At 41.7% G+C, this 26,418-nt stretch overlaps 1 protein-coding gene across 7 annotated transcripts in view; it reads right to left on the bottom strand.

Annotated features, from left to right (window-relative positions):
* Nucleotides 1-26,418, bottom strand: part of FRMD4A (FERM domain containing 4A) — a 308,777-nt gene that overhangs the window by 117,124 nt on the left and 165,235 nt on the right. For 6 of the 7 annotated variants that reach the window (XM_072147320.1, XM_072147319.1, XM_072147316.1 and 3 more), the window contains exon 2: nt 3,689-3,754. In XM_072147320.1, coding sequence (XP_072003421.1) covers nt 3,689-3,754 — 66 coding nt within the window. Of the gene's footprint in view, nt 1-3,688; nt 3,755-23,621; nt 23,889-26,418 lie in introns of those variants that run through there. The other variant, XM_072147321.1, reaches the window with a different exon arrangement.

Here is a 26,418-nt window from a genome sequence, read left to right as displayed (position 1 = left end):
TTCCAGTAAGCGGTTATGGTACATCTAGTAAGATTATTAATAGGGTCTGCTTTCTACTCTGTATTGATAACTCCCAAGGTTCAATTTACATATAAAAAATTCAACTGGAGAGATAAGATGTAATCCCAATGCCTATATGACTTGATGTATTTTCCAGGCATACACATACTGTTCTTACTTACTAAGATGCTTGCTTAAGTTACATGTTGATGCATGTAATTACAACATAAAGTTACCTTTATGTTGATGCAAGTTAGTTCGGACAAATTGGTCATTGACTAGTATCAATAAGAACAGATTCTTGTGTCTTGCTAGACAGTGTTCAAAAGTGTCTAGGCAAGGTGACATTGTTTTATTGAGATGTAAATGTGCCATATTTATTGTTGGTGGTGCCAGTTTATTCTGTAAAGTGATGGGCAAAACTAAGCCAAAAAACAATTGGCTTACAGAGGGAAAAGTGCATAACTTTTAGCAAGAGCAACATCTATCATTGTGCATTGAATATGGTGCATCTTGTAGTCCAGAGAAGACTCCTATACATATGAGAAAGTTACTGACAGCCATCTCCCCTGACTCCCCTGAAACACATGCACTTTCAACTTGGTTGTGAAGAATAGAGAAAGGCAGAAGTGTGGAATGTTTATAATTGTTATAACATGTTAATGCATTTCAGGAAAAAAGCATAGCATACAGCTTATTTGCTATTATTTACAAAGTGTCAAATAAAAGAGCAGTAAAGAAATGCAATAATAACAACCTTTATTCACTTATGTATGAATTCTGAGGTCTCTTGGTTAAATATTTGTCAAAATCCAGAATTTGACTGCCATGCTCTATATTGCAAGAGCTATCCACCCTGATTCCATCTGGAGCATACAGCATGTGTGTTTTTCACAAGTGGACAATGCTGCTCATGGACAAAAGTCTTAGTGGCCACCCACTGCTTTCACTGCTTCTGGTTCCATGCCTAATTGAATTGACTCTTCAGGATAGGACATCAATAATCATTTAAATGAAACCAACCATTTGATTTTATGCATTATGAACCAAACATACCTTGATAATGCTGTAGCTACAATGATACAGGCACATATCTTGTTTAATCCTTGAACTGAGTGGTTTTGCTGAAAAAACAATTATATGATAATGAAGCTCGGTCGCTTTTATGCATGGGCTCAGTGCTTTTCCTTTCACATTAGTTATGCTCTGCACCAGAGGATGATGTAACCACTGTTCTTCCTGCCAGGCAGAATAATCAATCGCTGCACCATCCCCAGCTGCTGTGTAGGAGGGATCCAGCTCAGGTTCATTAGTCCTGCCCTGACTGTTCAGAAAGCCTGTGTGTAATGTGGATCCAGCTTTTCCAAGGTCCTAAATTTTATAATAGTTTTTTCAGCAAAACCAGGGATTAAACAACATATGCTGCTGCATCAGTGTAACTACAGCATTCTCAAGATATGTTTGGTTCATAATGCATCAAATCAAATGGTAGATTTTCTTTAACATTTGGTCCTTTGGCACAGATCTTAAAGTTTCTCATCTTGAAGGGCCCTTCTTTGTATGTTTTTTCCTCAGACACGTCAAGTTTTTACCCAAATAGTTTAGCTTTTGAAAAATGGACCTTGCCAATAAGGGATCTTAGAACCTCCAGCTTCTTTTGTTTTTAACATAATCCACATGGAAGGACAGAGTATGTAGGATATAACAGAAATGTAATAGGATATACAACATTATTCAAAATCAACAACCACTTGTTTCCACCAATACTAATTACATTTTTTTTAAATATTTTTTTCCCACACTGTAGATGACACAGCTATAATTGCTAGTCTGGGATATTATTCAGTCAATGTGTATATAAAGAAACACTGCAATATGATCTCAAAGTTCTTGCCCAGGTCTGCTGTACAATTCATATAGAAAATATTTCACACTGTGTAAGAAAGTCACTATTAAAACACACTTCCTGGAATTCAAAGTCGCCTTAGAAGTATCCATTCATCTCTTATCCCACTCTTCCTACTGTATAGCCTCTTTCTTCCTGCCCCCACCCTGTCCATACATATTAAAGGAATGTTATTTCACTAACGCCTGACAAAGGGATGTGACCTTCCAGGAAATGCCAATTAGGAAGCATGTAACGTCTAAACTTCTCTATCACATAGATGGGAGATTAATGTCTGATTGCGGGCTAAATACTAAAACGCTCATACAATCGGCAAAACAAGGGATAGCCAATTACATTTGGTTACAAATTGGTTACAAATAACCAGAAGTCCCAAAGAAGTTAATGGAGTACATGATGAGATTGCTATGAGACTTCCAGAGGACTCGTTTGGTTTCTTATCCCTCATCAGTACATAACAGGGTATGAATTTGTGATGGGACTTTCAGCATAGCTCCCATGACTCCTTTGGGTTATTACCCCTTAGCACTACAGAGCAGAGTATGAGATTGTGATGGAACTTTCACCATGAGCTACAGGAGTCTTTTGGATTCTTACTCCTCATAAGTACAGAGCAGGTCATGGTATTGTGATAGGAGTTTCAGCATGGCTCACAGGACTCTTTTGGGTTCTTACCCCTCATCAGTACAGAGCAGGATATTATATTGTGTTGGGACTTTCAGCAAAGCTCACAGGACTACAAAAAAGGATGCAGAGCGGAGCAAGGTCTGCAAGAGTGCTGCAAAGTGCAAGAGTACTGCAAAGTGCATAATTTTGAAAAATAAAACAAAGTTTGGGAAAAAGACTTGTATTTGTGTATTGGTACTAAGGGTTTTTGTACTATGTTCATCCCCATTTAAGTAAATACTCCATGGACAATGGCTACCAAGTGTGTGTCTTTGAGGGTGAATATGTTTGCACTAGATGCAAGCAAGTTTAGTATTTGGAAACCCAGGTCCTGGATCTGAATAGTCAACTGACAACACTGAGGATCAAGTGTAGGGATTTACAGCATAGACAATTTCCTACAAGTGACCCCAAAGATAAAAGTCTAAGGGGGTCAGATCAGGAGACCTTGGTGGCCATTCAACTGGCCCACAATGACCAATCCACTTTCCAGGGAACTGTTCATATAGGAATTATTGAAACTTTAGGGTCATCTGAAGGCAATTGTCCATGGTGTGAAGTTACGAGATGTGCAGCATCAGACACTGGAAGCCTGTTGCTATCAGTGTAAGTGGGAGAAGAGCGTTCTATTGACAATCCAATGGCAGCACTTTGGACATATTTTATAAGTGGAGAATGTATAAGTTTACAAAATGGCCACCATGGTCAACAGCCACCTTGAAAAGTTTCCCCCTCCCATATACTAATGCACCACAAAACAGTAGGTGATATCACTAACCATTCCCATTTTTTAGGTGTGTGCACATGTATGCTTCTTTCTCAACTATTACAACCAATCAGTACAGTTTTAATTTCTTTCAAATTTTTAGCAATTTGTCCTTGTGCAATGTCCCAATGCAACTATAATACTTTTTTATTGAAACTACAAAAATAATAACTTTAACATCAGGAATAATATAAACAAAATATAATGTGGAATAAACATAGTTGTACATACAGTCCATGAAATAACTAATATATCTATGTATGAATGTAATAGATGGAGATTTGGTTAAATGTCACCATGATCAAACCCATAGTAAATAATAGACATGAAAATAAAGTGGACTTATTTACCTGTACAAGAAGTTCCAGCTTCCTATCATCTAGGAGGTGAACTTGACATCTCCGCCCCTCCGTCATCTGTTAATAGACATTAAATGTAATTAGTTAATTGTTCGGTACACAATCTAAAGTGCGATGCAGATACTCCCAGGTCTATTACCATAACCCATACAACATATTGTAAGTATGTACAGTACCATATAAGCTCCTTAAGCATTTGACAGGCAGCAGCTTCATGAATTTAAAGGGAACCTGTCACTATGACAATACAGTGTAAAATGCAGACAGATTATTAGAGAGAAGACTGATATATAGAAAAGTAGTAGAAGTTTAGCATATCTTGTCATTTATAACCTGTGCCTGAAAGGAGTCATCTAGTCATTGGGGTGGTGCATTCAGTAGTTGACTGCTACCTCTGTCTGCACAGTCATACATGGATAGCCGCCAATAACTGATAGGACCACCCCCCAGACTCATCTACTATTTTAAGTCAAGAAGAGAGATAAATGGAAAAATGAATAGTTATAGTTAATGTTTTGTCATATGACTGCATATTGATCTTCTCAGCTCCTATGTATATTTACATACAGTATAAAAATGTATATATAATATATACACACACACAAACTACCTTTTGTTTCAGTTATCTTCATATAATGAAATGTCCTATGAAATATAGATGAGCACTCTTGCATAAGTCAGTTGTTTTCTCCTGGGTAAGTGATTCTGGGAAACCACTGATCAGAGGAAATCTCCTGGACAACAGTATATGCAGTAGTAGACTGACATTATGATGGCTGCATGTTTACTTTGGAATTAAAGAACTCTTTCCCTGAAGGACATGTATAGCCTATCATTTTAAAGGGAACCTGTTATCAGGAACTGGCATAAAACCTTCAAGTGTGGTGGCATCATCCAGAAAATCAACTTTGCAGTGAGATGTAAATTGGTTGTATAAAGTCAAAGAGGCAGAGAGTTTAAACACTGAAGTCAGGGTGGGGAGCTCTGAACGCTTCCTCTTCTTCCTCTACATTGTGCATTGGACTTCAGGAGACATGGTTAGTGATGTGTCTGGATATAGGACCATCAATTACAGTGAAGGCGGCTTTCTGTGGAAGAGAGAGCTTAACTCCAGTGTTAAATTCTCTGCCTCCATGACTTTATACAATCAGTTTACATCTCACTTCAAAGTTGATTTTCTGGATGATACCACCACACTGGACCATGAAAGACACACAATCTGGAAGGTGTTCAGCTGCTTGACAACATACTGGTAGTGGTTTATTAGGTCAATTTCTCAAGAAAGTTTCCCTTTAATGTATATGTCTCACGAGTATGGAATAAATGACTGACTATACTAGACTTGATGGTATTTGTACCCCACATTAGAAAAAAAGTTTATTTCTGAGGTTTAATCCTTTAATTTAAGGGATAATTTTATCAAAATCATAGTAAACTTACAATACTAGCAGTTTTCTCTAATTTCACAACATTTGAACATATTTATATTAGAAGCACATGTGATTTAGAGACTTGAAATCCATTCTGCCTCACATATCGATGAATCTGATAAATTGAATCAGTGTTGGTGACGTCTCTCATCCTAGAGTCTATGACAAGACAGAAACCTCCACTACATGTCATGCACAAGATCTTGATAATGATATGGAAATAAAATACAGCTAAGGAACTGTTCATTATCCAAAGAATAAACCAAATTTATAAGCCCTAGTACTACAATTCTTGTGTACTGGTGGTCATTTTATATGGGGGCTATCCATATATCTTCTATCCGTAAATATAATGGTAAAAACATCAGGGAAAGTGTCATTACACAGATATCTAGTCTTCTAGACTAAAACAATCATCAAACAGCTTTGTTGCATGCACAAGGAGCCTGACAAATCAGGATACCAATGCATGGTCCGTAGCTATCACTTTTGTATGTTAAAATGGTGAAATATTAGCCCTCACTTTTCAGTAACCAAATGCTTGGGTGCAACAGAGCTACATTATTCGGACTCTGTATTTCACAACTGAGGAACGTGTACAGTAGAAAGTGCATGAGAACAAATGATTTGTGGGGGTGTTGGATCCTGGGCCTCCATTGCAACCATCAAAAAAATCAAGTGTCCTCATCTACATCCATTTTAGAACCACATCAAGCTCCAGCAGGTTTTCTATTGCATCCTGGTTGCTGTACATTCACATAGCATATCAAAGGTGGCCTCATATAGATTTACTCATATGGATTTTTTATGTAATATTAAGCACAAATATGGGAGAAGTTTAAAAAAGAATAGTAACATTTGCCCTACGGTGTTGGCTTAATGATCAGTACCAGGATTTGGTTAAAAAAACTTCCTGAAAAAATAAGCAATAATTAAATTTTTATTTAAATTAAAATCCTTTTAGGGCGGACAACAAGAAACAAAAAATGGGTGTAATCATTCCTGTACACATACAAAAAGCAATGCAATTAAAATTAGGCAGGATGTACTTTACAAATCAATAAAATCAACCGGTCTAAGAGGCTTCACATTTAGTCGTCTCTGGGCAGTGTTCTAAGTCACCATGTCCTATCTAAGTTCCTCAGGAATTGATAGTACAATACAAGGACAGAATGGATGTTTTTAATCACAATGTAAAATATATAACAAAAAAACACTATTTCCATCACAGGTGTACATAGGTCTTTGTATCTCAGTATTATCCATTATATTTTGCTCTTTTACCTTCTTCTTCCAATCTTCCTTCTAAAATGATGCCATAGGCATTGGAAAAGTGCTTGTCAAGATGTGTGGTATACTACTGGTAATATTACAAGTTATATGTCTGTGAAGTTGTATCAAGGTAATAGAGGTGATTCCTTGCTCAGGAGCTCTAGTTTAGCAGAAAGATTTCATAAGTGTAACTAAAGCCTATGAATTCGTATTACACCACCTTATTTCCCATACAACAGCAACCTAGTGATCACAAGCAATTAAGTGACGAGAGGAGGTCTGGGTTGGAGAAGGGGTAATATCATTCCAGCATCTAATACAAATCTAACATACAAAGATATGCTCACATGAATGAGGTCAATGCAGAGTTCTATTGAGTTCTGTGCTGAGCTCAGGATTCACTCCTTTGTTTGCTGTGGCTTTTGAAAGTTGCTGTTTTTGTGGATTTTACTACATTCATTCATGTGTATCGATATTGCACATGTCAACAGGCCACGGATATGTTACTGTCATTGCAAAGAGGAAACAATAATACCCAATAATGGCTATTGCCCTGAACAGGTAATATGATGCTGTGTATGATATACAGAAAATCGTGTAATAGATGGTTTACATTCAAAGGTTAGTTGAGTACTGTAGCTGAAACTTTTAAATTAAAAGAATTAGATTAAAGCAAACCTGTCACCAGGAATGTCATTTTTAGCTGGTGACAGCTTTCAATAGCCTATGGTATACTGATTTTAAAAATACCTTAGTCAGCATTCTGAATCATTTCAGTACCTTTTAAAATTTTATTTCACATTACCACCTCACAAGTCCTGGGGCAGAGGGGCCGTGTCCCAGTCTCCCCTCTCCATACTCATCCAGCTACCTCCCCCCATCCCCACTTCCTGTCGTGTGCGTTGAGCAGGCAGGGGAGGGGGATGGTGTGGAGTATAGGAAGAATGTATGAAGAAACTGAGACACAGGCACACAGGCTGCCAGGGAGGCAGGTAATGTCAAATAAAATTCTATAAAATGATTCAGAATGCTGACAATGGCCTTAGTATAGGCTATTGGAACCTGTCACCAGCAAAAAAAAATACATTCCTGGTGACAGGTTCGCTTTAGGTAAAGTAAGCCCACAATCACATAACATTATGCACAACACAAAACATTCATATTATGCGCCAAAACACATCTAATACCAGCAAATAGGGTCCTATTAAACTGAATTGGCAATATGCATCATCCATACATAGTTTTATGTCATTGCTTTAAAAAATACTTCAAGGAAAAAAACTGTGTTTTTTTCACATGTTTGCCATTTGGTGTGTTTAGCATAGCTGGATGTTTAGAAATGTAAAAAAACATGTGAGCATACTGTACAGTAAAGATGCTGACATAAATACATCATTTGAAGTTACCTATCCAGTATTGTGTGGTGCTGAATGCTTTTAGTGTAATTATATTTAGACTTTTGTTGACTACATATCCTGCTTTATAACCTAAAAGTAATAAATAGAATTCTAAAGTCGTCTAGCCTCCAAATATTACTTTTTAATTTCACATGGTGTTTTGGTGTGTAACAACAGTCAAAATGTCTAGACTGATTGTGTCTCCATATGATTCACCACTTAGGAATGAGGTCCAAAACCCATGTGACCCCAGAGACACTGAGATACAAATGACAGTGTTTATTTTCTATATGTACCTTAAATATGCTAAATGAATCAAATACTTAGCAGGATTACATTTTTAGTGAGCTCTGTTTAATCATGACAACTCTTTTAAGTAAATGAATTAGGAATTATACCAAATTCTTTCCCTCAGACTCTTTCAATGTGTGCAGCTCCACTTGTTCTATAATATGCTACCCATAGATCAGGCTTCATGTTCAATCCATAGGCTAATACTCTCATTTCCTTAAGCCATAATCCATTTGTATCCTCTGCAGAACATTTTATATGGCATTAAAATATTCATATGACTTTTAAGGACATGTACCATCATAGTAGATGCTTAGTACTCATCTCCCCGTCCCTTCCCCATCAATAGTTAACTTTTTTTAGTATGTTTATGAACAGCTTCATTTAGTTGAAAAAAAGCTTATTAAAATATGCAAATTAGCCAGAGGTGCTCTGCAGAACACCTCTTGGCTCCGTCGCTAAACAGTGTTCAGCAATTCTCACGATGCGTACCCTCTCAACATTCTGCTATGATCCCCCATAGCCCGAGAATTGCAGAGAGGAAGCCACTGTATAGGTGTGCCAGTCAGGCCTAGGGGGGCATGAATAAATTTTCTCGGCGGCACAGCCAATATTTGCTCAGCAGACCACTTTAGGCTCATGTGAACATATTAAAAAGCTTTATTTCTACTAAATGTGGGTGGTTTGAAAACATACTAAAATGTTTACTGCCAATGGGGATGGGACAGGGAGGTGAGTAGTAAGCATCTACCATCAGGTAATCTGTCGGTAATAGTCCTTTAAAGAGGACCTGTCACCCCAAAATAACCCCCCACCAAATGAGCCCCCCATGACCCTCTCCCTAGCCCCTTTCTCCCCAGCAATTTTGTAAAAAAAAATCTTTGGTCAGAAACGCTGTTTAAACCTCTTACAAAATAAGAGGTCGGATCCTCATATCTGGTGGGCTGCAGTCGGCTTTATTCATAAGGGGGCCGGCCGACACTTCACTAGCACGCCCCATGTAACCTAGGACCAATAGAAGAAGCGGGCAGCATGTATTGCGTAATCGCTGCTGGTTCTCCGTGTTGCGGCTGCACCGGCGCTGTTCCACTAACAGCGGTGCAGGGCTTATTCACATGGCCGGCCGCGCTGAGCTTATTGACAGTGCCGGACGAATGTTATATGTATATATATATATATAGTGGAACAGCGGCGGCGCAGGCCTCATTGTGGAGAGCCAGCAGCAATTACGCAATACATGCTGTCGGCTTCTCCTATTGGTCCTAGGTGACAGGGGGCGTGCTGGGGGAGTGTCGGACGGCCCCCTTATGAATAAAGCTGACTGCAGCTCCCCAGATATGAGGATCCGACCTCTTATTTTGTTTCTTGACCTTGTTTAGTTTCTGACCATAGATTTAAAAAAAAAATTGCTGGGGAGAAAGGGGCTAGGGAGAGGGTTATAAGTGGCCCATTTAGTGGGGGGCTATTTTGGGGTGACAGGTCCTCTTTAAGAGAATATTTCAACTCTGCTCAGTAATCCATTTTACAAATAGATTTACATATCCAAGGCATTTAAACAAAAGCTTATGTTAGAGGGCTTCAATCAACTGAATGCTTAGGCTTGGGTCTACATAAATTCTCCAGTAATAAGCACTGTGACACTATGACTACAGAATTCTACAATTGATAAAAAAACATAAAAATACCATTAACCTAACATAAAAACTGTTAGAATTCAGGACAACCACTTTATATCATCCAGTATCGTTTTTGAGAATTGTCATCCAATTAAAAAGATGAAAAGCATTATTACTTTACTGTAAACCTTATATTTTAACATTGATGTAAATGCAAGCTGTCATTTTCTTGGATGTCTTTAGACATTAGTAGTAACTTGGACAATGCATTTCAAATCAGATATTGTCATTTAATGTTATTTTCAGGTATCAAATTACTCAATAAAACTGTGAAAAAATGCATCCAGTTCAACTGGACAAGCTACCAATAAGTTGCCAATAAACTAACACATTTATACAGGATTATAAAAGCAATAAATGCAGATGTAATTAGATTTTACTCTGCAGCTTGTCCTAGAATCGCGATTGAGGACAGCATCATCTGTATGTCTACAGTTGATTGAACCTCAAAATCAAAAGGATATTAGTGCAGCGACTCTGAAGGAAATGGCGAGCCAGCTGTAATTTTAATAAAACGCCTATTTCATCAAAAGCATCTACTTCTCCATGAGGAATACTTTGATTTGCCACTCAATGAAGAGACTTTGAGGAAAGATAAAATTAAAATCCAGCAGAGCAATCAGAGACAGGTTATATAACTAGGGGTTGGTTATTATTACCAGAACTCTCTCCCTCTAAGTATTGAATGTTCCTGACTAATATCTTTGGATTAACAAACAAACTTAGTTAGGGGCACATGAACAGTGATATCTCTTGGCTCCATCAAGTATCTTGCTGGCAGTAATATGTCACCTAAAGCTAATTATGTCATACACAAAACATGCACTTAAAATAATAGCAATTTAGAAGTAATATATGAAAAACAGGCACAAACGAAGAACATCCAAACCTTTAGGATATTTTAAAAGGAAAGACACATTCACTTTTATTGAGACTAAAACATGGACAGATACCAGAAACATAATGCATATCTCAGACAATCATGACTCAATAGATCTTTCTCCCTGGAGGTCTCCCACATGGTCTACATTTCTTAATGTATATAAAAAGTGGGCCTCAGCAATTGTTCTAAAATACAAACATCATGTAATATCAAAAATCTTTCACTGACTTTAGTAGTCCAATAAAATTGTATCACAAGCTCAAACACAGATCCTAATGTGTGAGTCTTCTCACCTCACATTATTGGTTCCTGATAAAATAATAATGCATTGCACAATGAAAAGCCACATCAACACTATGCAATAACCTAAAGGGACACCATGTTGTCATGAAGCTTCAAAGCTTCAGTTTCCATTGCCAATATCAGCTCGATTCCAGAGAAAATAGTAGACATGTACAGAAGCAATGTAACAAAGGACCAAGCTCTTACACTACAGCTTATACTTTGTGCGCCCTGTATCCAAAAATTTCAAAACTACTTTTTACACTGGTAAAAAGTATGGAAAGTATTCAGACCTCTTTAAAATTTTCACTGGTTGTTTCATTACAGCTAATTGGTGAGATCAAAAAGTAACTTTTTTTGCTCATTAATATACACTCTGCACCTCATCTTTACAGAAAAATACAGGTGTAGATATTTTTGCTAATTTAGTAAACAAGAAAAACTGAAATATCATGGTCTTAAAGGGTCATCCCATGAAGACAAAATTTTAAATATACTCAGAAGAAGGCTACATTCACACGACTGCATCGGAAACGTATATACGGCCGATGTATATGCAGCATATACATTTACCCCATACATCGCAATGGCCTCACGGTGCCGTATGGGAGCGTAATGGTGCAGCAAGCGTGCGGCACCGTACCATTCCATATCCTATCTTTCGACAATACGGCGCCGGGCTCTATGTTAGGCTATGAAGAAGGGCGGGGGTGAGCGGCGCTCTCCACCTCCTCCTCTCCCCGGCACCGCTGTGTGGCCGCCGTGCTATGGTACAGCGGGCAACGGTAGAGTGAATGTAGCCTAAAAAAATAACACAAAAATACAGCATTTCACAGATATAATTCCAACCTGTCTCTATCAGTCCTGGTGTACACAATTTCAGTTGCCCCTGGTGCCGACCCTAAATCTTATGACTTTAGGGTCAGGAGGACATATTGTTTTCCTGTCTGATGCAGCACTGGCTGCTCTCTGCCTCTAGCCCCCACCCTTGCATTCCAGGACGATCTCGTGCACAGACTTCCTGCCGGCAAGCAACACATCCTGAGGAGGGTAAATCTACAAGCCACAGGCAGAGAAGGTCTTTATCCAAGGGGAGGGAGGTATATAGCAGAGCTGTTATGGCTTTGATAGTAGAGCTGAGAATGTCATGTGTAATATGCATCTCATTGATATCTTCATCTCTCATCTCTAATCTGTATCATCTTTCTTTCTATGTATTATATACTAGTGAATGTTCAGAAGCTGAATGAAAGTGTATATAAACCTGGACTGTGATAATTTAACTACATTGTCAGCACACAGCATATCATAGCACAGAGGAATCATGATGTGTCTCTAGAATTGAACTGACCATCACTGAGTAATAGGAACTAAGACAGCAATAAAACTGAGTAAAATTGTAACGTATGGAGTTAAAAATGATCTTTATTGTTTTAAAATTTGAGCATTTTCTTTAATGGGCAAACCCCTTCATGTATTAAGACTAGAGATGAGCGAACACTAAAATGCTCGGGTACTCCTCGTTATTCGAGACGAACTTTTCCCGATGCTCGAGTGCTCGTCTCGAATAACGAACCCCATTGAAGTCAATGGGAGACTCGAGCATTTTTCAAGGGGACCAAGGCTCTGCACAGGGAAGCTTGGCCAAACACCTGGGAACCTCAGAAAAGGATGGAAACACCACGGAAATGGACAGGAAACAGCAGGGGCAGCATGCATGGATGCCTCTGAGGCTGCTTAATCGCACCATTATGCCGAAATTATGGGCAACAGCATGGCCATGACAGAGTGACAGAATGAAGCTAGATAGCATGTAAAACATCCAATAATTGACCCTGACACTATAGGGGACGGCATGCAGAGGCAGAGGCAGCGGCAGCAGGCTAGAGAGTGGCATGGCGACATACCCTAATTGGACTCAGGCTTCAAACCAATGGGTGTCAGAGAGGAACCAAAGGAGGTGAGCAAGAAGCGCTCAAATAATATCGGTACATGATAAAAGTTTGCCAGTATATTTTGTGGATTACACAGCAGGGTGGCGACAAAGTTAACATGGAAGCCATGAAAACAACCCAAAATTCTGCCTGACACAGCTCGTTTGATAAGGGGACCATGTATGCTTACAGTTCATGCCAGTCGCTGCACTGGCTGCCAGTCTCCTTTCGAATACAGTTTAAAATAATAATAACCCTCATCCATAAAGCTCTGTATAATGCTGCACCCCCCTACCTCTCCTCTCTTATCTCAGTCTATCGCCCAACCCGTGCTCTTAGATCCGCCAGTGATCTTAGATTAACCTCTACCCTAGTGCGGACCTCCCACTCGCGTCTCCAAGACTTCTCTAGAGCTGCACCAATTCTATGGAATGCTCTGCCCTGGACTATCAGACTAATACCTAACCTCCAAAGTTTCAAACGTGCTCTTAAAACCCATTTCTTTAGGCAAGCCTATAACACTCATTAACTGCATGAAGTTTTAACTCTTCTACTAACCCGTCCTGTGTCGTCCTCCCATCTGTTATCCAGCAACCAACAGGCACCAGACTTCTCTGCAGTCCCATTCACCCTGGACCTGGTATATAAGATGACGGCTGAGTGGTTCAAGCGACAGCAATTCCATTTATTATATTTTTTTCTATTCCCTAAGAAGAATGGCTTGACCATTAAATATTCTTTTACCTCGTGTTACCCCATCATCTTCATAAACCGTAAGCTCTGGCGAGCAGGGACCTCACTCCTGTTGTTCCATACAAATGTTGTGCTCTGTTACATTACATTTGTATTTGTTTCCTATGATTTGTAAAGCGCTACAGAATATGATGACGCTATATAAATAAAGATTATTATTATTATTATTATGGAGGCAGTGAACTAGTAGTAGATTAAAGGTGCTGCAACTATGTTAGTTGGATCTTGGGATGGAGCTGGCGCTCTGCAGCCAGGCGAGCTTTTGCCAATCCAAGCCCCTGTCTCTAGGCTACTCCCCAAACAGCACTTCTAAGAACCTTTTGTATAAGATCAAGTGTAGTAGCGTTCTTATAAGTTTAGGATATGGCGGGTGAGGGGAATGTAAACAGATGCGCAAGAAGCGCTGAAATAATATCCCTAAATGGTAAAAGTTTGCAAGTATATTTTGTGGATTACACAGCAGGGTGGCGACAAAGTTAACAACTTTGATGTGGAATCCATGAAAACAACCCAAATTTCTGCCTGACACACCTCGTTTGATAAAGGGACGATGTATGGAGGCAGCTATATGGACGACTTTTGGAGGTAGCAATGGAGACAACGTGTGGAGGCTGCTATGGAGACAATTTAATTTGGATAGTGCCTGTATGTGGCAGTCCCAAACATTTTTCAAACCAGAGGAGCAGGTAGGTGGCCCTCCAGTAAAATGGAATAGATTGAGTGCCTGTATGTGGCAGTCCCAAAAATGTTTCAAACCAGAGGAGCAGGTAGGTGGCCCTGCAGTAAAATGGAATAGATTGAGTGCCTGTATGTGGCAGTCCCAAAAATTTTTCAAACCAGAGGAGCAGGTAGGTGGCCCTCCAGTAAAATGGAATAGATTGAGTGCCTGTATGTGGCAGTCCCAAAAATGTTTCAAACCAGAGGAGCAGGTAGGTGGCCCTGCAGTAAAATGGAATAGATTGAGTGCCTGTATGTGGCACTCACAAAAATTGTTTCAAACAGAGGACCGGGTAGGTGGCCCTCCAGAAAAATTAAATGCATGAAGTACTATAGCAAGAGCCAGTGGGCCCTGTCAAAAAATAGCCATTTTCCTCTGCTTTACTGTACAAAGAGGAGGAGAAGGAGGAAAATGAGGAGGAGGAGGAGTGGATCAATTATTCAGGTTGAGCTTCCTTCACCTGGTGGAGATTGGAAATTCTGAGAAATCCAGCCTTTATTCATTTTAATAAGCGTCAGCCTGTCAGCGCTGTCAGTCGACAGGCGTGTACGCTTATCGGTGATGATGCCACCAGCTGCACTGAAAACCCGCTCGGACAAGACGCTAGCGGCAGGGCAGGCAAGAACCTCCAAGGCGTACAGCGCCAGTTCGTGCCACATGTCCAGCTTTGAAACCCAGTAGTTGTAGGGAGCTGTGTGATCATTTAGGACGATGGTATGGTCAGCTACGTACTCCCTCACCATCTTTCTGTAAAGATCAGCCCTACTCTGCCGAGACTGGGGACAGGTGACAGTGTCTTGCTGGGGTGACATAAAGCTGGCAAAAGCCTTGTAAAGCGTACCCTTGCCAGTGCTGGACAAGCTGCCTGCTCGCCTACTCTCCCTCGCTACTTGTCCCGCAGAACTACGCACTCTGCCGCTAGCGCTGTCAGAAGGGAAATACTGTTTCAGCTTGTGCACCAGGGCCTGCTGGTATTCATGCATTCTCACACTCCTTTCCTCTGCAGGGATGAGAGTGGAAAGATTTTGCTTGTACCGTGGGTCCAGGAGAGTGAACACCCAGTAATCGGTGCTGGAATAAATTCTTTGAACGCGAGGGTCACGGGATAGGCAGCCTAGCATGAAATCTGCCATATGCGCCAGAGTACCAACGCGTAAGAATTCACTCCCCTCACTGGCCTGACTGTCCATTTCCTCCTCCTCCAACTCCTCCAACTCCTCTTCTTCTGCCCATACACGCTGAACAGTAAAGGACTCAACAATGGTCCCCTCTTGTGTCTCACCAACATTCTCCTCCTCTTCCTCCTCATCCTCCTCCACCTCCACCTCCTCCGATATGCGCTGAGAAACAGACCTGAGGGTGCTTTGGCTATCAACAAGGGAATATTCTTCCCCTGTCTCTTGTGACGAGCGCAAAGCTTCCGACTTCATGCTGACCAGAGAGTTTTTCAACAGGCCAAGCAGCGGGATGGTGAGGCTGATGATGGCGGCATCGCCACTGACCATCTGTGTTGACTCCTCAAAGTTACTCAGCACCTGACAGATATCAGACATCCACGTCCACTCCTCATTGTAGACTTGAGGAAGCTGACTGACCTGACTACCAGTTCTGGTGGAAGTTGACATCTGGCAGTCTACAATCGCTCTGCGCTGCTGGTAAACTCTGGATAACATGGTCAGTGTTGAATTCCACCTCGTGGGCACGTCGCACAACAGTCGGTGAGCGGGCAGTTGGAGGCGGCGCTGCGCTGCCCTGAGAGTGGCAGCATCTGGGCTGGACTTCCTGAAATGCGCACAGATGCGGCGCACCTTCGTGAGCAAATCAGACAGATTGGGGTATGTCTTGAGGAAACGCTGAACTATCAGATTTAACACATGGGCCAGGCATGGCACATGTGTCAGTCTGCCGAGTTGCAGAGCCGCCACCAGGTTACGGCCGTTGTCACACACAACCATTCCCGGCTTGAGGTTCAGCGGTGCCAGCCACAGATCAGTCTGCGCCGTGATGCCCTGTAATAGCTCTTGGGCGGTGTGCCTTTTGTCGCCTAGGCTCAGCAGTTTGAGCACCGCCTGCTGTCGCTTAGCGACGGCACTGCTGCTGTGCCTAGAGCTACCGACTGATGGCGCCGTGCCCACGGATGGTAGTTCGGAGGAGGAGGTGGAGGAGGGGTGGGAGGAGGAGGAGGCATAGTAGGCCTGAAACACCTGGACCGAGGTAGGCCCCGCAATCCTCGGCGTCGGCAGTATATGAGCAGCCCCAGTGTCAGACTCGGTCCCAGCCTCCACCAAGTTAACCCAATGTGCCGTCAGCGATATATAGTGGCCCTGCCCGGCAGCACTCGTCCACGTGTCCGTGGTCAGGTGGACCTTGTCAGAAACGGCGTTGGTCAGGGCACGGATGATGTTGTCTGACACGTGCTGGTGCAGGGCTGGGACGGCACATCGGGAAAAGTAGTGGCGGCTGGGGACCGAATACCGAGGGGCGGCCGCCGCCATGAGGTTGCGAAAGGCCTCGGTCTCTACTAGCCTATAGGGCAGCATCTCCAGGCTAAGCAATCTGGAGATGTGCACATTAAGGGCTTGGGCGTGCGGGTGGGTTGCACTATATTTGCGTTTCCGCTCCAGCGTCTGGGGTATGGAGAGCTGAACGCTGGTGGATGCTGTGGAGGATCGTGGAGGCGACGATGGGGTTTTTGTGGCAGGGTCCTGGGCAGGGGGCTGACTAGCAGCTGACACAGGGGAAGGAGCAGTGGTGTGCACGGCCGGAGGTGAACGGGCTTGCTGAGTGGGGTGTTTAGCATTCATATGCCTGCGCATACTGGTGGTAGTTAAGCTAGTAGTGGTGGAACCCCTGCTGAGCCTGGTTTGGCAAATGTTGCACACCACAGTCCGTCGGTCATCCGGTGTTTCCTTAAAGAACCTCCAGACTTCTGAAGATCTAGCCCTCGCCGCAGGAGCCCTCGCCACGGGAGCTTCACTAGTTGACACATTTGGCGCTGATGCACCAGCTCTGGCCCTGCCTCTCCGTCTGGCCCCACCACTGCCTCTTCCAACCTGTTCTGGTCGAGGACTCTCCTCCGTCTCAGAAGCACTGTGTTCACCCGGCCTCTCAACCCAGCTTGGGTCTGTCACCTCATCATCCTCCGATCCCTCAGTCTGCTCCCCCCTCGGACTTCCTGCCCTGACAACAACTTCCCCACTGTCTGACAACCGTGTCTCCTCATCGTCGGACACCTCTTTACACACTTCCACTACGTCAAGAAGGTCATCATCACCCACAGACTGTGACTGTTGGAAAACCTGGGCATCGGAAAATTGCTCAGCAGCAACCGGACAAGTGGTTTGTGACTGTGGGAAGGGTCCAGAAAACAGTTCCTCAGAGTATGCCGGTTCAAATGCCAAATTTTCCTGGGAGGGGGCAGACTGGGGGGGAGGAGGCTGAGGTGCAGGAGCTGGAGGAGTGGCGATTTCGGTGACATGGGTGGACTGCGTGGAAGACTGACTGGTGGTGGACAAATTGCTCGAAGCATTGTCAGCAATCCACGACATCACCTGTTCGCACTGTTCTGGCCTCAACAGTGCTCTACCACGAGTCCCAGTAACTTCAGACATGAACCTAGGGAGTGTAGCTCTGCGGCGTTCCCCTGCTCCCTCATCAGCAGGTGGTGTCTCACCCCGCCCAGGACCACGGCCTCTGACCCCTGCAGTAGTTGGACGCCCACGTCCCCGCCCTCGTCCTCTACCCCTAGCCCTCGGGTTAAACATTTTTAAAATGAGAGTTATAACTTTATTTTTTTTTTTTACTTTTTTTTGTTTTTTTTTGTGTTTTTTTTTTTTTTTTGTGTTTTTTGTTTTTTTTTGAGTTTTTAAAACCAAACAATGCTATCCTATTGCTATGGCTATTTTCTAGCCAAGTATCAAAGCACACTACTATGCCAGATGAGATGACACTGAGTTAGTGCCTAATTGAAATCCAACCCCTACTAAATTTTCCCACTTCGGTCTTTGCTATGGATATGTGCGTCACTAAGCGCAGAACACAGCGGTCGCAAGTCTCACTACAAATTGCTCAGAATTGGCTAGTACATGCACTGCAGAAAGTACAGCCACCAGCAGATCAACCAGAAATCAAATATATAGAACGCTACTGTATGCGTAAGTAAGCTCTTTGTATTCTCCTATGGCTATTTTCTAGCCAAGTATCAAAGCACACTACTATGCCAGATGAGATGACACTGAGTTAGTGCCTAATTGAAATCCAACCCCTACTAAATTTTCCCACTTCGGTCTTTGCTATGGATATGTGCGTCACTAAGCGCAGAACACAGCGGTCGCAAGTCTCACTACAAATTGCTCAGAATTCGCTAGTACATGCACTGCAGAAAGTACAGCCACCAGCAGATCAACCAGAAATCAAATATATAGAACGCTACTGTATGCGTAAGTAAGCTCTTTGTATTCTCCTATGGCTATTTTCTAGCCAAGTATCAAAGCACACTACTATGCCAGATGAGATGACACTGAGTTAGTGCCTAATTGAAATCCAACCCCTACTAAATTTTCCCACTTCGGTCTTTGCTATGGATATGTGCGTCACTAAGCGCAGAACACAGCGGTCGCAAGTCTCACTACAAATTGCTCAGAATTGGCTAGTACATGCACTGCAGAAAGTACAGCCACCAGCAGATCAACCAGAAATCAAATATATAGAACGCTACTGTATGCGTAAGTAAGCTCTTTGTATTCTCCTATGGCTATTTTCTAGCCAAGTATCAAAGCACACTACTATGCCAGATGAGATGACACTGAGTTAGTGCCTAATTGAAATCCAACCCCTACTAAATTTTCCCACTTCGGTCTTTGCTATGGATATGTGCGTCACTAAGCGCAGAACACAGCGGTCGCAAGTCTCACTACAAATTGCTCAGAATTGGCTAGTACATGCACTGCAGAAAGTACAGCCACCAGCAGATCAACCAGAAATCAAATATATAGAACGCTACTGTATGCGTAAGTAAGCTCTTTGTATTCTCCTATGGCTATTTTCTAGCCAAGTATCAAAGCACACTACTATGCCAGATGAGATGACACTGAGTTAGTGCCTAATTGAAATCCAACCCCTACTAAATTTTCCCACTTCGGTCTTTGCTATGGATATGTGCGTCACTAAGCGCAGAACACAGCGGTCGCAAGTCTCACTACAAATTGCTCAGAATTGGCTAGTACATGCACTGCAGAAAGTACAGCCACCAGCAGATCAACCAGAAATCAAATATATAGAACGCTACTGTATGCGTAAGTAAGCTCTTTGTATTCTCCTATGGCTATTTTCTAGCCAAGTATCAAAGCACACTACTATGCCAGATGAGATGACACTGAGTTAGTGCCTAATTGAAATCCAACCCCTACTAAATTTTCCCACTTCGGTCTTTGCTATGGATATGTGCGTCACTAAGCTCAGAACACAGCGGTCGCAAGTCTCACTACAAATTGCTCAGAATTGGCTAGTACATGCACTGCAGAAAGTACAGCCACCAGCAGATCAACCAGAAATCAAATATATAGAACGCTACTGTATGCGTAAGTAAGCTCTTTGTATTCTCCTATGGCTATTTTCTAGCCAAGTATCAAAGCACACTACTATGCCAGATGAGATGACACTGAGTTAGTGCCTAATTGAAATCCAACCCCTACTAAATTTTCCCACTTCGGTCTTTGCTATGGATATGTGCGTCACTAAGCGCAGAACACAGCGGTCGCAAGTCTCACTACAAATTGCTCAGAATTGGCTAGTACATGCACTGCAGAAAGTACAGCCACCAGCAGATCAACCAGAAATCAAATATATAGAACGCTACTGTATGCGTAAGTAAGCTCTTTGTATTCTCCTATGGCTATTTTCTAGCCAAGTATCAAAGCACACTACTATGCCAGATGAGATGACACTGAGTTAGTGCCTAATTGAAATCCAACCCCTACTAAATTTTCCCACTTCGGTCTTTGCTATGGATATGTGTGCCACTAAGAGCTAAACACAACGGTAGCAAGTCCCCCTGCTAATTCCTCACAAAATGGTACTAGATGCAAATTAAAATAAAAAAAGTAGAACGTTATTGTAGCCCTAAGAAGGGCTGTTGGGTTCTTTTAGAATCACTCCTGCCTAACAGTAAGCTAATAGAACACCCTAACGCTTTCCCTGACCAGCAGCAGCTCTCTCCCTAGCGGCATCCAGACACAGAATGATCCGAGCAGCGCGGGCAGCGGCTAGTCTATCCCAGGGTCACCTGATCTGGCCAGCCAACCACTGCTATCGACGTGTAAGGGTACCACGTCATGCTGGGTGGAGTGCAGAGTCTCCTGGCTTGTGATTGGCTCTGTTTCTGGCCGCCAAAAAGCAAAACGGCGGGAGCTGCCATTTTCTCGAGCGGGCGAAGTATTCGTCCGAGCAACGAGCAGTTTCGAGTACCCTAATGCTCGACCGAGCATCAAGCTCGAACGAGCATGTTCGCTCATCTCTAATTAAGACACTTTGCTGTGACACTCATATTTAACTCATATGCTGCCCATTTCCTTCTAACCCTCATTGAGATGGTTCTACTCCTTCATTGGAGTGCAACTGTGTTTCATTAAACTGAGTGGACTGTCTATATAAGTCCTCACAGTTCACAGTGCATGTCAGAGCACATGAGGTTTAAGGAATTGCCCAAGGAGCTCAGAGAATTGTGGCAAGGCACAGATCTGGCCAAAGTTACAAAAGGTTAGCACTTAAGGTGCTAATCCTTTAAAAGAAAAGGTTTGGGGGTGACTACAACTCTTCCTCAACCTGGCCGTCCATCCAAATTAAACAATCGTGGGAGAAGACCCTTGGTGAGAGAGGTAAATAAAAATCCCAAAATCACTGTGGCTGAGCTCCAGAGATGCAGTAGGGGGATGGGAGAAAGTTCCACAAAGTCAACTATCAGTGCAGCCCTCCAAACATATCTACATTTCTGTTTTTTTCTGTCAAGATGGGGGGCAGAGTTTACATTAATGACTAAAATAAAGACCTTTTTTGATCTTACCAATTGGCTGCAATAAAACAAGGTTCCCCTTCTCACCCAATGTGTTGCTGGTCCACCTTCAGAAATATACCATGAAGACAACCTTACTAATGGACCACAAAATATTCCAGCTGCAAAACACAACCACATCACTTAGGACAAAACAGTCCTAATTACCTAAGATCAACTACACAAAAAACAACAACAATAATAATCTTTTATAAAGTTTCCCCTTGAGGTTAGGGCTTACACTACAACTCCTTTACATCTAAGAAACTCATGTCAGGCATTAATATAAGAAACATTGTTCTTTTATGGGTTTTACAACTGAACATTTCATAAATGAGTATTATAGAAGTGGTTTAGTAGTTATATGCTGCTTAGCTAAATTTATATGGCATAACATACGGCTTAATAGTTGTGTTTTGACACTTTATCCTGCTGGTGCCAATCAGAGCTGCCATTCACTCTTCTCCAGGCACATTTTTGCTTCTTGTAAAGACTCCATATTGCCTAAATAACAGCAGATCATAACATGATTCCTGTCTCAGCCACTTGTCTACTACAGGTCTACAACACAAAACCAAGAGGTTTAATGCAGTCATTAAATGCCTTCCAAATTAACTAAAGTTTGTGAACCATGAATAAAATGTAACCCTTGACTGAATCAAGCATGTTTAGTTGTGGTATTTCAGAATTAGTCCGAGGTAATCACAGTAGTATTGCAGTAATGGAGTTTGTTGGGTGTAAATTTCCCAATGCTACACAGGTATGAAACCTGACAAGGTGGATTGTTTCTTGGGTGTGTAATCCACTTAAGAAGAATTTTTATCCACATATCAACTAACGTATCCCATAAATCTTAGCAGCATGAAATCTAATTGGATGTATGACATGGCTAGATGTTATGTCAGGCAAGGTTTTGTAGGGATAACGGTAGACATTTTCATGGCATCCATGCTGGATACAAACATCACAATGATTTCATGTAGGTGTAAATATGCCTATAAAGAAGTAATTAGACTCATTGGTTGTGACCCGGTAATGACCGTAGGCTCCTGTCATCCGGTTCTGGCAATGCAATCATAATTGGTATTCCACATGAATATGGAAGAGAGTTAAAACTCCGTGTCAGGTGACTCCTGCTCCCACCATGACATACAGAATGCAAAGCATGTGCAAATAATATTCATGAATTATTTACAGGCAAGATACTGTATGCAACCTGAGCCCGTTCTCACAACCTTTACAATGAACTAAAAGGTAATGCTGCCTATTTAAATATGCAGAAGAAGATGACAGCGGAAGATGCCCGACATCAACTGAATTTAACTCTTCACCCTCCTGAAGTGGCTCAAACCACTGGAATCTGGCAATGGACATTGATTAAACAAGAACTTCTGTCATTTGAGATGTAAAAGTCCATTAATGCCTTGCTTTTCTACCATCAGACTCCCCCCTCCCTAATACATTGCAGATTTTCTTTCCTTTTTACTACCATTGAGAGAGTGTTGTAATGGATGTGTCTCATGTTTCCTAGCTGTATGCTTAGTCTAGGTAGGCTGCCTGAATCACTGTGTATAGCACTAAATCTGCCAAGGCTATTTATAGAACTAAACGCCTCCTAAAACACTGTGACCATGGAAAAGGTGAAACCTGTAATATTTTACTCTCTCCAGCAATGAGCATGCCAGCTGAATGTGTCTCTGCAGTACACACCGGCATCAGCACCTTCATCATCATGCAATTTGCATGTCTTCTAGTGAAGCCCTGAATGAATAACATCCTGTTCCCGGAGCCATCAGCCTGTTTTATGGTCTGAGTGCAACATAATATCCAGCTATAAGTCACCTCCATTGCTCTCTTTTCTAATGCTACACTTCTCAAATATTGCATTGACTGTGGTTACTTACTACATACATGACATATGGAGGATGAACATGTCCCTTCCTGTATGTATGTATATATATATATATATATATATATATATATATATATATATATATATGTAACATATCCATGTACTTCAAAAATGCACACACAAGCCGCATATCATAAGCAATACATATATAATATATATATTACATATAGCTTTGGAGAGAATTCAAAATCATATACATATATTAGCGTAGAAGGACAGTTTTCTGCAGGCTCTGTCACTGATTCAGGTGTCTCTCCATGTATATCCCATTCATACAATTGAATAAAATTATAAATGGTAAAAAAAATAATTGATGCTGACACGTTACCTTCTCTTTAGGATGAGACGCTCTGCAGATGTCAGCCCCAGAACAAGCATCACATTAAATCCTGGTTAAACAGGCTCACGGCCTAACAAGCAGCATCCATTTCCATCTCCAGTACCTCCTCTGTGGCTTTGCTGGAATACAGACACAGCCCCTCTTGCTGGCTTCCTCCTGTATGTGTGTGTGTCTGTGATTCTACCTCTTTCCACTGGGCTATTACATCCCATCACCCTGCTAACGGTCTCTCACATAGATGCTGGCCGTGGTCCAGGGTGCTTCGCAGAAATGGTCATCGTTACGAAGAGGAAAAAAAATGAGAAATAGTAGAAAGTGCTCAGTGCACTACAAGGAGATTCACACACACAGGCAGAGCATGCCACTGGCTGGAAGGAGGGGTGAGAAAGCTGCTTCAGCCCATTGCTTTTCCCTAGGTTTTTCCTGCTGGTGCATTCCTCCCTTTTTTAATGACTCACGTGCAGACAAAAACACACTTTAAATGAAAAGAGGCAGCCTAGCGGTGGGGGAAGGGAAGGAGAATAGAAGAGGCTGATGCTGATAATGTGTAACCCAAGCACCCCAGCAGGCATGCCGTCTATCAGGCTGGGGCCCTGCACCACACACTGCATAGCAACATCTGTGCTGCAAGAACACCAAGCTCAGCTGGAGTTACTAAGCAAGACGCTCATCTCCAACACGTCTTTCTGAGAAGTTTTATTTCACGGTTTTAACATAGTTTTTGTACCAGTATACAATTTACAGTTGTTTATGTAATTGACATACTTTGTGTGGCTAAAACTAAAGTGCAACTAGTACATCTTGAAATGACAACTAATTGTTTGTTTTTATATCAATAAATGAAATGTATATAAGAACCATATTAGTATACTCCCCGAAACTAAACTATATTTCATACACCAAGTTATTAAGGGAATATTTATCTAAATCCATTATTTTATTTCTACAAAGATCATTAAACCGTTGTGTCTTATTTCTGAATAGGATAGTCCATCCTCCCAGATCGGTCTCGTACAATTGTGTCAAAGTTTCTTGGAAAATTCAAATAATAATCCTTCAACTGTGTCAAAAAAAAGGCGGATATATAAGTATTTGGGAAAAGCTGTGATACAGAGCTTAAAGGGCAACTACCACCTACCCGGCTATCCTTTTGTAAACTTTAATTACTTTATATGCTAATTTTTTTAAGTGGCTACTGGGGCGTGGAGTAACCCGACATGAGGCTACTAGTCGCGGCTACTCCACGCCCCAGTAGCCTCATTCCTCCACCTACCAGGTAATCTTCGGCTCATAGCTGCGCGCCCTCTGCATGCGCAGAATGCAGGCCTGCGGGTGCGTGGCCGTAGCTCCTCATGTCCGGCTACTCCATGCCCCAGTAGCCGCTTAAAAAAAATAGCATATAAAGTAATTAAAGTTTACAAAAGGATAGCCGGGACGTAAGGATTAGCCCAAAAAGGGCTATCCTTACGTCCCATTCATCCACCTACCACCCGTTCTACCTTTATAGGTAGAATCGTGGTGATAGGTCCCCTTTAAAGAGGGCCTTTTACCACCACGACCAACATCAACTCTTGCAAAAAACTGGGGTTGATGGAGATGGTAATATGTCCCCTTAAAGTGGGGCATACTATATAGGAGTTTAATGGCCTACTGGAGGAAGAAGTTTGTGGAACTCAAGAGGAAAGTCAATAGAAAAGGAGGGACAGAGGGCCATAGTATATTGGAGTGAGGCACAAAGGGGTAATAGTCTATTGGAATGGGGTACACCTGGTAATATCCTTTAGGAGTGGGATGTTATCTATAGGATCACAAGTGATGAATATAACTAGGAGAAAGAGTTGAGTGTTTATGGGCCTTTAATGGGGGTATTTTCAGACTTAGTGCCTTGGGCAGCATGAGCTGTAAATTCAGCTCTGCTGACAGATGTACTTTATAGATGTAGACAATGCATTTCTGGTACATATAGTTATGGACCAGATTGAAGGTTTAGGTCAACCTTTCAGCAATGGTGTTTGTCTCGGTTGGTTTTGTGGCAGTGTTGCCTTTGTAATATAATGTTGAAACCCTGCAGCACAGGTTAATACAAGAGATGGATGAAATATTGTAACTGTAATAACTGTAATAGTGCAGCCTGGCTGCTACACACTATACACAGCTTTCTGCTTCTTGCTCTTTACATTGGGCTAAAAACAACAGATAAGTCATGGGTGTCAAACACCATGATCTACAATTTACCAGTTTTAATGTTAAGTAACTCATTTTGAGTCCTGGACAACTTTGAGAAATGAACTAGCAATCTTTTGAAGCTTGTTTGCTTGGCAACTCAGATTTAAAGTAGTTCCTCAATGATAGACTTTAAATATATAGTAATACATAATGTTATGTAGTGTTTGCCATATTACTGTAAAATTATATATATATATATATATATATATATATATATATATATATATAATAATAAATATAATTGCAAAAAAGAATGGTAATTTATTTAGATATAGTGGAGTTAACTACAATCTTCTCAAACAACTGCAATACAATAGAAACATTTGTGAAGTGAAACTGTTTACTATGGGTCAGGACCTGGCAAGGAAAGAGCTTATACAATGACTTTACTGTGGAAATGACATCAGACTGATTCTAAAGGAGTCACATGGTAACGGAAACCATTGGCACATTCCACAAAAAAAAAAACTGTATTAGAAACCTGCACAAGAAAGAAAATAAGGGTCACATAGAATCCAGTATTAAAATAGGTGTAAAGTATGACTATGGAATAGATGAT

The sequence above is a fragment of the Engystomops pustulosus genome, chromosome 4, assembly GCF_040894005.1.
Source record: "Engystomops pustulosus chromosome 4, aEngPut4.maternal, whole genome shotgun sequence".
NCBI lineage: Eukaryota > Metazoa > Chordata > Amphibia > Anura > Leptodactylidae > Engystomops > Engystomops pustulosus.
Note: the sequence above shows the minus strand (reverse complement) of the source record. Positions and strands in the feature narration are given on the sequence as shown.